The sequence below is a fragment of the Anabrus simplex genome, chromosome 1, assembly GCF_040414725.1.
Source record: "Anabrus simplex isolate iqAnaSimp1 chromosome 1, ASM4041472v1, whole genome shotgun sequence".
Classification (NCBI taxonomy): Eukaryota; Metazoa; Arthropoda; class Insecta; order Orthoptera; family Tettigoniidae; genus Anabrus; species Anabrus simplex.
In genome coordinates, this window is record NC_090265.1 from 1,167,460,314 (window position 1) to 1,167,472,491 (window position 12,178).

Sequence of the window (12,178 nt, forward strand, 5' to 3'; positions counted from 1 at the left end):
AACTATGTAGTATCTACTACAGAGTGATGCCGACTGGAGCTGCCATCTGTCAGATATGTGCAAACTATTACGACTTACATAGACAGCTGCAACACGGAGCGCGATCGCGCTCCCCGGCACTCTAAGAGTTAAAACAAGTTTGCCAATACTGAAAAGAAAAAACATATCGATGGCTTACTTCTAAAACCTCGTATGTCCCAATGCTCTTCCTACCCATTATATTCCTTAAGACGGGTCACGGCTCCCAGCCACACGTTTATACGCAGTCCATCAGAATAATTTTCGTTGTGTTCATTTTCCTGTGCAGGTGTACAAAGGAAAAGAGACCTTACCACACCGTATTGTAGGGATATTGTTTGCAAATGAATTTACGCACTTCTACTGCATAATGTATTTAAGGTTGAATTTCCTTTACACTGAACCGTAGTAAAATGTACACATTGTTCTGAGGGGCTGCATATCCACATGTGACTGGGAGGCGTGACCAGTCTTAAGGAATATAATGGATAGGAAGAGCATTGGGACATACGAGGTTTCAGAAGTAAGCCATCGATATGCAAGCTTTTTTCCTTTATCCCGTTATCCTATGATTTCATTTATTGAATAAAAAGAGTAAAGTTCTAGTTTCGGTCTTAAAGCTCCCGTTACACTGTTGTGCTGTATTTCTACTCGCTGTTGTTGGATCATCAGGCCTGAACTTTCAGGCTTGCTCTGTATGCATTCTGGTGGCATTTGAGCTTGTTATGACTGTACATAAATATGTTTTGGAGCTGGGGTTCATCCGAAAATTTGTGTAACGAAGTAGCGTCAATAACACATATGTGACGGAAATGTAACCTAGCAACGGTTCAGGCTGTGATGTGAAGTATGAACGGATGGCCAAACGATGTTACCTAGCAACAATGCAGGCGGTCTTATGGCTGGCGGTCATCTGAAATTACCAGTCGTTGATGGATGGCCATGACCGGAAGACATAGGCCAAAGGGAAATGTTCGAAAAATGTCCAAGTTCGTAAAACTTATTGAACGAAAAGCTAGGTAAAAAACTGATGAGGAATCTGCCACCTGACCGACAGCCCTAAATGCAGATCATTGATTGATTGATTGATTGATTGATTGATTGATTGATTGATTGAAGCCATATTCATGATCATTTGATTTTCCCATAGGGAAATATGACACCATTTTATTGTATTTATATGCTCACTTACGTGCATTTTTTTGTGTGTTTGCAGGGACTTCTATGGGAATCACCCTCGACCAAAACAGTCCTGAGGGGAGGAGATACTGCAAGAATATACGCAGGTCAGCCAACTTTGAATTAAATGTACAAATTGTTAATGAAGACATAAATTGAAAATGTTACAACTTTGTGAACAAAAAGCGAACGATTAAAAATAACTAGGTCCCCGAGTACAAGCATGACCGAAAGGAAGCTGGCCACTTAATACACAGAGCTGTATCTTCTCTTTACCAATCAAATGGCAGAACGCAAACGCCACGCAATGAATGCTGACCAATCTCATTTGAGTTCGTGCCAGTTTCAACCAATCACGGCTGACTATCACTATAACATTATCGAAATGAAATTATCGCGTCTGGCAGGCAAAGGTTTGGAACTTGTGGAAGCTGATTCGCAATTGTTTTCTACTTGTAACCTAATGCGTAGTATTTCCAGGGCAGTGTAGACTATAATTCAAATATGGCTGCAAAAACAAAGAGATTTCCAGAAGCGACCCAACACAATTCAATTAAATAATATTATACGAAGTACCTACGTATGTTATTTTCATTTTACTAATATTGTTTATTGAACATTTTATTCAGTCTTACCAAATACAACTCGTGGTTTCATCTTGAACACACTTGTTATATTGCCATTGATAATATTCGCTATAAATAATTCTAAATCAGGCCTGGACAACCGGACTGTCCTCGGGCAACAGCTATGTGCAGCAGTGGGGCAGTCTTGGTGTGCGAGCCACCGGGAGATTTAGCACATGACAAGTGCATGAAAGAAACACCGTACATCCAACGAATGTCTCCTTTCTGTACATGCCATGAAAATATTTCCAGGACGTACGTTTGAAGACGAGCTGTGACATAATAATAGGGTCTAATAATAATAATAATAATAATAATAATAATAATAATAATAATAATAATAATAATCTGAAACCCGTCAAGACATAAGAGTCAATGGGATAAATATTTATTGTAAGGATCTCCTTATATACGGTATTCCTTGTACTTTATTTGTTTACAATTTTCTTTACGCCGCACCGACACAGATAGGTCTTACGGCGACGATGGAATAGGAAATGGCTAGAAGTGGGAAATGAGAAATCACGGAAAGCCATCTTCAAGACTGCCAACGGTAGTTCGAACCCACCATCTCCCGACTGCAAGCTGGCAACTATGAGACCACATTACCAACTCGCTCGGTCAGAGCTAAAGGAAGGATAGATCTGACACAGATGAATGACAAGGTAAAATATAGGCGTGTCTTGACATATTGTCCTCCATAAAATAATGACGTATGGCCTCGGGAAAGGTTTGATTTACGTCTTCCGAGTTGACGTCTATGGGTGACCTACGCGTCTTTGAGGACGATATCTAATGTTGAAGACGGCACAAACACCCAGTCCCTGAGCCGAAGGAAATAACCAGTGAAGGTTAAAATCCCCGACCCAGCCGGGAATCGAACCCAGGACCACTTGGAATAAAGGAAAGACTAAAAGCCACGTAGTCGGACATACTGTTCTGTAAAGGTGATACCTGTATAGGGCCATTTTCTCCAAATCGAGTTAAACCTGGTATAAATTAAACCCGTTTAACTTTAGTACCTAGTTTAAACCTGCGTCCATTTTCTCCACCAATTTCTGACACTCGGTTAGTTCAAACGACAGCTCGCCCGTTTAAACTAATGATGTCAAGTCTACGCTAGCGTTGGCTGCACTTAAGGAATAGTCAAAGCCATGGTCGAATGGAATTGGACAAGCCGAGCCAAGTAATTCAATGACCGACATTTTTGTATTAGTATCAGCTGTTTGTGGCGAATTAATGCCATCGTTCGTAGGGAATAAAGTACAAATCCAGCGGGATATTAGCTCAACTGATAAATAAATAGTTTACATTTGTGCGAAGTGTTGTGTCGTATAATTTTACCTATTGTTGTCTAAAATTTCTTGGAGAGCACTTTAATTTCTTATTTTTCTCTGTCATGCTTTACCATAAACAAGTACCGTGGGCCTAATACGAGCTTTTTTATGTCGGTTGTCTTACGGAACACACGGGAACCTTGAAATATTAAAATCCTGGTCTTTTAACAACATTCCTATCCTCAGAAAATCAACATTTATGTGAATTTCAAGTAAACAAATTCCAAGCATGCTCCAGATTTATCGCCTACTAGCTGATGTACCCGTGCTTCGCTACGGGATTCTCAGAAAGACTGACTTGGTGGTTTTCCTAACTGAATTCAACATAGGTCATTACAAAAACGTCAGTAGGAATGTAGCGATTGAAAGCAATGTTATCATATAAAATACTCGATCAAATGAAAAACCGCACACTTTCAACGAACAGTACTACGGTGCCGATCCAAGAGTCCAAAGTTCCAGAGCTGGATTAACCAGGTCGCAGACTGACGTGAACACCCCTCTGTCATTATTCCGTTAAATATGCACACTACTCATTCCAATCAGTGCCTCAGAGTAGGGATTGAATAGCTCGAATACTATCATGAACCAGTGTGTTACGTACCAGATATATCAGAAAATGTATGAACCAGAGGAATGGCATGCTAAAGAAGAAAGTTATCTTAATCCCCAGCTACTTCCCGCCAATATACAGGCAGGCTGTTACAGTCGGTACGACCAGGCGAGTTGCCCGTGTGGTTAGGGGCGCGCAGCTGTGAGCTTGCATCCGGGAGATAGTGGATTCGAACCCCACTGCCGGCAACCCTGAAGATGGTATGCCGTGGTTTCCCATTTTCACACCAGTCACACCAGGCTGTACCTTAAAGCCAAGGCCGCTTCCTTCACACCACTATTCATTTCCTATCCCATCGTCGCCATAAGACCTACCTGTGTCGGTGCGACGTCAAGCAAATTAGAAAAACCTCGGTACGCTGCAGTAATCCTATCTATCGGGGATGAGAGGAAACAGAAGACAAAAAGCACATCACAACAAACAATGGTCAATGTAATGTTATTGTTGATCAAGTTTATGAGCTTTCTATATTGCAGGCCTTCACATTAGTTTTCTTTCGACTCTGCGATATTAGGGTGTCCCACAAAATTATTTATATCGTACACTGTAGTTCCTTATTCTCAGACTTTACATACCGATTTTCACTAAATTCTGTTTACCCATTTTCTCGTGACTCGGCGCTGATATGGACTTAGTAACAAAAATCCAAATTCATGAATATCTCTGATTATATGCGGTACGGTAACAATGTATAAGACATAAGTGATTGGTAATTTAATAACTTCTTACATAACTACTACTAACTTACGACATAACTAAAGTTATGTTAGTTATGTAGTATTTATCGATACGACCACTAATAACATAAATAACTTATTTGAGAATTACATTTCAGGCCTTCCCCTAAACTACCATTTCACTCAACGCGAATAAAATAATTTGTAGCCTAGACTGCAGTGGTTCATCACCCGACATTACATACCGATTTTCATTAAATTCTCTTCAGCCGTTTTCTATTGATGCGTGTACAAACAGACAGACAGACAGACAGACAGACAGACAGACAGACAGACAGACAGACAGACAGACAGGCAGACAGACAGACAGACAGACAGACAGACAGAAATTACGGAAAAGTAAAAGATGCATTTCCTTGTTACTGTGGACATGACAGATACAGAAAAATCATTCATTTCAAATTCTGAGCAATGCACAGGCAAAACACTTATTTTATATATAGACTAGCTGATGTACCCGTGCTTCGCTACGGGATTCTCAGAAAGACTGACTTTGTGGTTTTCTTAACTGAAATCAACATAGGTCATTACAAAAACGTAAGTATCAATGTAGCAATTAAAAGCAATGCTATCATATAAAATACTCGCTCAAATCGAAAGCCGCACGTTTTATCACTTTTAACGAACAGTGCTGCGGTTAGATTGCGGTGCCAATCTAATAGCCCAAAGTTCCAGAGCTGGGATGACCAGGCGGCAGATTGCCATGAACACTCATCTGCCATTATTCCCCTAAATATGCACACTGTTCATTCCAATCAGTGCCTCAGAGTAGGGATTGAATAGCCCGAATGCTATGATGATCCAGTGTGTTACGTACCAGTAGTATCAGAAAATTTATAAACCAGGGGAATAGCATGCTAAAGAAGAAAGTTATCTAACTCCCCAGCTACTTCCATCAATATTCAGGCAGGCTGTTACACTCTGTACGACTGGGCAAGTTGACCGTGTGGTTAGCGGTGCGCAGCTGTGAGCTTGCATCCGAGAGATAGTGGATTTGAACCCCATTGTCGGCAGCGCTGAAGATGGTATTCCGTGGTTTCCCACTTTCACGCCAATCAAATGCTGGGCCTGTACCTTAATTAAGGGCTAAGGCACTCCTAGCCTTTTCCTATCCCATCGTCGCCATAAAAGCTATCTATGTCGGTGCGACGTAAATCAAATAAAAAAATACTCTGTACGCAGCAGTAATCCTATCTACCGGAGATAAGGGGCAAAAGAAGACAAAGCACATCACGACAAACAATGGTCAATGTAATGGTATTGTTGATCAATGTTAGGAGCTTTCTATATTGTAGGCATTCACATTTAGTTTTCTTTCGACTCTGTGATTTGTAAAATATTTTATATACCGAGCTCGATAGCTGCAGTCGCTTAAGTGCGGCCAGTATCCAGTATTCGGGAGATAGTAGGTTCGAACCCCACTATCGGCAGCCCTGAAAATGGTTTTCCGTGGTTTCCCATTTTCACACCAGGCAAATGCTGGGGCTGTACCTTAATTAAGCCCACGGCCGCTTCCTTCCCACTCCTAGCCCTTCCCTGTCCCATCGTCGCCACAAGACCTATCTGTCAGTGCGACGTAAAGCAACTAGCAAATATATATATATATATATTATACCGCAAAATGTAGTTTCTTATTCTCCGACTTACATAGCGATTTCCATTAAATACTCTTTACCCATTTTCTCGTTACTCGGCGCTGATATGGACTTAGTAACAAAAATCCAAATTCATGAACATGTTTGTGATCGAAGCCGGTACGGTAACAATGTATAAGACATGAATAATAGGAAATTTAATACTATATAACCTTAGTTATGTAGCATTCATCGATTACACCTCTAATAAGAAATATTTGAGAATTACATTTTAGGCCTTCCCCTAAACTACCATTTCACTCAACGTGAATAAAATAATTTACAGCCTAGAATATAGCGACTTATTTCCTGACTTTGCATACCGATTTTCATCAAGATAGGACTACTAATATTTGAGAATTAAATTTTAGGCCTTCCCCTAAACTACCATTTTTCTCAGCGTGGATACAATCATTGATAGCCTAGATTGTAGCAACTTATTCCCCAACTTTGCATACCCATTTTCTTTAAAATGCGACCACTAATAACATAAATAGTTGAGAATTCAATTTTAGGCCTTCCCCTAAACTACCATTTCACTCAGCGTGAGTAAAATGATTTATAGCCTAGATTGTAGAGGCTCATCCCCCGACTTCACATACCGATTTTCATTAGACCACTAATAACATAAATAGTTGAGAATTCAATTTTAGGCCTTCCCCTAAACTACCATTTCACTCAGCATGAGTAAAATGATCTATAGCCTAGATTGTAGAGGCTCATCCCCCGACTTCACATACCGATTTTCATTAAATTCTCTACAACCGTTTTCTCGTGATGCGTGTACATACATACATACAGACAGACAGACAGACAGACAGACAGACAGAAATTACGGAAAAGTAAAAAGTCCATTTTCTTGCTACTATGGACATGGCCGATACAGAAATACCATTCTTTTCAAATTCTGAGCAACGTACAGACAAAACTCTTATTTTATATATATAGATTACATTTCAGGTCTTCCCCTAAACTAGCATTTCACTCAGTGCAAATAACATTATTGACAGCCTAGATTATAGCGACCTATTCCCCGACTTTGCATACCAATTTTCGTGAAGATACGACCACTAATAAAATAAATATTTAACAATTAAATTTTAGGCCTTTCCCTAAACTACCATTTTTCTCAGCGTGTATAGCCTATATTGTAGCGAATTATTTCCCATCTTTGTCTGGCGATTTTCATTAAGACACGACCACTAATAACATAAATATTTGAGAATTAAAATCAGGCCTTCCGCTAAACTACCATTTCACTCAGCGTGATTAAAATAATTTATAGCCTAGATTGTAGCGGTTCATCACCCGACTTTACATTCCGATTTTCATTAAATTCTCTTCAGCCGTTTTCTCGTGATGCGTGTACATACATACATACAGACAGAGAGAGAGACAGACAGACAGATAGACAGACAAACAGATAGACAGACAGACAGACAGACAGACAGACAGACAGACAGACAGACAGACATTACGGAAAAGTAAAAAATGCATTTTCTTGTTACTGTGGACATGACCGATACAGAAATATCATTCTTTTCAAATTCTGAGCAATGTACAGACAAAACTCTTATGTTATATATATAGATTAAAATCCATTGCCCTCGGCCGGGATCAATCTCGCAAACCTCGGATCCAGCAGACAGACCACTGAGGATGTATTATTTGGAGATATATTACTTGATTATATACTAGTTTATAACATAACCTAGTTCGCGGTATGTAGTACTGTATGCATAATACTCTTATTCCTATAACATTAATACTTCTATTGCTGGTATGCTGGCAATAGTTGGAATGAAACATTCTTAACTATGTTGTTGGGTATTCAGTCCGAAGGCTGGTTGGATCCTGAACAGGTTCACAGGTTCACCATTAGCTGTCATAGATGGCCTAGGTGTCACTGAAGAGGCGTACTAGGGAAATGAGGAGCGAGGTATTTTCCCGTTGCTTTCCTCACCGAGCCGGAAGTTGCTATTGCACATCAGTCTGCCAAGCACACTGAAATGCCTGCACCAACCGACCCTATGAGCGACATTTTCACACCATTGTTAGCAGGGACTGGCTGCATAAGGAATGGCATTACTAGCGTCACTCATACCTCAGCCACTTTCATATTGTCAAAGCCAAGGTCAATGAAAGTACAATTTTATTCTAGCCTATACCAGAAGACAGGGCGCACTGTAAACACTACATCTTACCAGCAAAGGCATAAAGGGAATTGAGCCAACGGCACGTGGTGTTCCCAAGCGGTCACCCATCCAAGTACTGACCACGCCCAATGTTGCTTAACTGCGGTGATCGGACGAGAACCGGTGTATTCATGGTATGGCCGTTGGCTTCTTAAATATAATGTGTTTTATTACTAGTTTTACTAGCAAGCATGAAACATTTTATTATTTTTTCTGATCAATAAATATTTATTGAATTACAGTATACATGATAGTATGAAGGGGGCGCCGTACTGAGTGGCTCAGACGGTTGAGGCGCTGGCCTTCTGAACCCGACTTGGTAGGTTCGATCGTGGCTGAGTCCGGTGGTATTTGAAGGTGCTCAAATACGTCAGCCTCATGTCGGTAGATTTACTGCCACGTAAAAGAGCACATGCGGGACAAAATCCTGGCACCTCGGCGTCTCCGAAAATGGTCAAAGGTAGTTAGTGGGACGTAGAAACATTATTACTACTAGCAAATGTACCCGTGCTTCGCTACGGTATTCTACATTGTATACGGATATCGAAGTAAATGACTGTACATGAAGTGAATAAAAAAATTTAAACTGCATGTCTCTTGACGTTATCCGAGAAACAGCATAGGAAGGTACGCAGACGTTGTTTCCAATGTAAAGTGCGAGTTGAGGAGTTTTGATGATAATGACAGGTCCACTTGTCTACCGCAATTCACTATGCGTAACATCAGTCACATTTTGATGGGTAATATTTTTTATAATCGGTGGCACCCTTGCAAGGGGGCACCTATTCCTAACGATAAAGAGAATCAGCTAAAAGAGTTTTGAAAAATGCACGCTCCCTTGCTGTCTGTTAGTCAAATCGAGAAGGGAATTATACATTACAATTGTACACAGGCGTTGGAGGAGGTCCCCATTCCTACTGCCAGTTAATGTCGATGTGGGGAGTACTGATTACAACAGCAGACGCCCTCCAGTTGACATTCAATATTGATTTGTATTAATTACAATGTCAGACACACCCTCTTCTAGATCGCTACAAATCGACTTCAATGAATAAACGTAGATCGACATACGGAAGTGTATGCATGTTCACCTACATTTACAAAATATCTGCTGCTAAACGGTGCATGATATCGAAAAGCGGATTGTACGGTAAGACACCTCTGGCCTCATATTTCCTCGCATCTCATCTATTTAAAGGTATGATTGAGCAGAAAAGTTGAATAGGGTGAAATTTGTGTAAGATTTTCACACAGTGAATTACTTTTCATACAGCTTCAAACATAGAATTTGGCTCACATATGGCTACTGGGTGGGCCAATATTCGTGTAGAAGTTGATGATCCCGTCTTTCCTATAAGTGAATCAAACCATCAATTACACGTGTACAAAGTGGAAAATTTAGGTAAATCCAGAAATACAGCCAAATTTAACGTACAAAAAAGCTATAATTTTGCCAAATTTCAATTTTCTAACTTGTCTGGTCTACTATCTCGGTCACTTTTGACAATTTATTTTCTAACCTTCTCACCCCCTATGCCGAAGGGGGCTGAAGTTGGACTTTAAAAATCCGGAATGATACTATTCATCTCAACGACCCGGAAAACTATGGACTCGGCAGTATATTCGATTATTTTTATATCTCACTCCCCCCTCCCCCGCCCTAAATGGTGCTAAACATTGATTTTTACAAAATCGGGTGTGTTAGTATTCATCTCAGCGACACTATTTCGATTATTTTTAAGTTCAATCCCCTCGCCCCCACCACAAAGGGGGATGAACTTGGACTTATAAAATATCCGGAGTCTCACTATTCATCTCAGCGACCCCGACAACTATGGAGTCGACACTATTTTTGATTATTTTTATATACCACTCTCCCATCGTCCCCCCATCACGAAGGGGACTGAACTTGAAAACAATTCCGGAGTATCATTATTCATCTCAGCGACCCCGAAACGTATGGATTCGACACTACTTTTGATTATTTTTATATCTCAGCCCCTTCGTCCCCCGCCCCTAAGAGTTCCTGGGGTGTCCTACACCCACGTGGTTTGTCTCCTGATACTAAAAATTCGAAGTGTACAATTCTCCCAGGCGACCCCGAATACTATGTCTTCGACACTATTTCCCCAAAGGGGGATGAACTTGGACTTATAAAATATCCGGAGTCTCACTATTCATCTCAGCGGCCCCGACAACTATGGATTCGACACTATTTTCGATTATTTATATATATATATCACTCTCCCATCGCCCCCCCCCCACGAAGGGGGCTGAACTCGACTTTAAAAAATTCCGGAGTGCCTCTATTCGTCTCAGCGACCCCGGAAAGTATGCATTCGACACTACTTTCGATGATTTTTACAGTATATACCCTAGGCCCTCGCCCTTAAGCGTTCCTGGGGTGTCCTACCCCCAAATAGTTTGTCTCATACTAAAAATCCGAAGTGTACAATTCACCTCAGCGACCCCGAAAACTATAATTTCGACACTATTTTCGTTTAATTTTATGTATCACACCCCCCTCGCCGCCTACCCAAAAGGGAGCTGAACTTTGACTTTTAAAAAATCGGGAATGTCATATTTTCTCAGTGACCCCGAAAACTGTGGATTCGACACTTTTTTCTATTTTTTTAATACCTTGCCCCCCTGACCCGCCAATCCTAAGGGAGCTACGGATGGCTTACCCCCACAGAGCTCGTCTCCGGATAGTAAATCATAAGTCTACCAAGTTTGGTTGAAATTGCTAGAGTGGTTTAGGAGGAGATGTGTCATTTACACACATACACACATACATCCATTTTTATATATAGTAAGATGACGGATAAGCATGACCACGTTGAAAAGTGCAGACTTCCACTTCGATATTCATAACTCCTAAACGGTGCATGATATTAACAAACGGTTTGCGCCATCAGACGGCTCATTTATCGCTCTACATGTTTGTTTCGAAACCATTTCCTAGTATCTTCGCTATATAGTGGGTAAATTGAGTTCAAAATTTGAATAGGGTGAAATTTGGGTACATTTGTAACGTTTTACATTACGTTTTGCCTACTTATGTATAAGCTAGAATCATGACATTTGGTCCACATATGGCCCTTGATCGTCCCAATGTGCGAACCCAATGTGATGATCCTATGATTCATATAAGTGTGTCAAACCATGAAATATACCTGTAAAAATCACCAAATTTACGAACAATCCAGAAATACGGCCAATTCTAACGTATAAAAGAGAGAGACACGACAAAATGTCATAGGACCAAAGTTGTAGATCACTCCGAACTGAAGGGAAATTGTGCCATCCGTTTTGTGATACGACTTACCGTTTAGCCAACAAATAGCTCCAATTAGAACTTTTTGGAATTTTTCCGTCGGTTAGGGACCAAAAGCTATAATTTCACCAAATTTAAATTTTCTACCTCGTTTGGCAGGTTGTGCCGCCATCTTGATTTGGGGGACGGGGGAAAAATAGGAAATTCCCGAAAATTTTTAAGCCCACGAAACTTATAGGTTGTCGTTTTGGATAAATTATACGGCTGCGTTCTTATGCTGAGCACAAAATTTGTGTCCCCCAGGGTGCCCCCTTGAGGGAATTTTGTGAATTTTCGATTTTTCTACGGATCATGGGGTCATCAGCTTCTCCCGTACCAAGTTTCAAATTTCTGAGATTTCTCGAAGTGTCTCATTAATTCACGTCTTTTTTCATTTTTAAATATTTATATATACATCGCTCCAGACCGACTTGCTTTTATATATATAAATGAGGGATAAGCATGACCACGTTGAAAAGTGCAGACTTCCACTTCGAGATTCATTACTCCCAAACGGTGCATG

General features: G+C 40.5%; 1 protein-coding gene and 1 non-coding gene across 3 annotated transcripts in view; one reads left to right on the forward strand and one right to left on the reverse strand.

The window, feature by feature from the left end:
- Positions 1-12,178, forward strand: part of LOC136858377 (cytochrome P450 4C1) — a 246,140-nt gene that overhangs the window by 114,865 nt on the left and 119,097 nt on the right. For both annotated transcript variants that reach the window (XM_068228630.1, XM_067137879.2), the window contains exon 6: positions 1,235-1,304. In XM_068228630.1, the coding sequence (XP_068084731.1) occupies positions 1,235-1,304 (70 nt within the window). The remainder of the gene's footprint in view (positions 1-1,234; positions 1,305-12,178) is intronic.
- Positions 8,372-8,487, reverse strand: LOC136859455 (5S ribosomal RNA). Its single transcript, XR_010859019.1, has one exon. It is a non-coding gene; the product is annotated as a 5S ribosomal RNA (ribosomal RNA).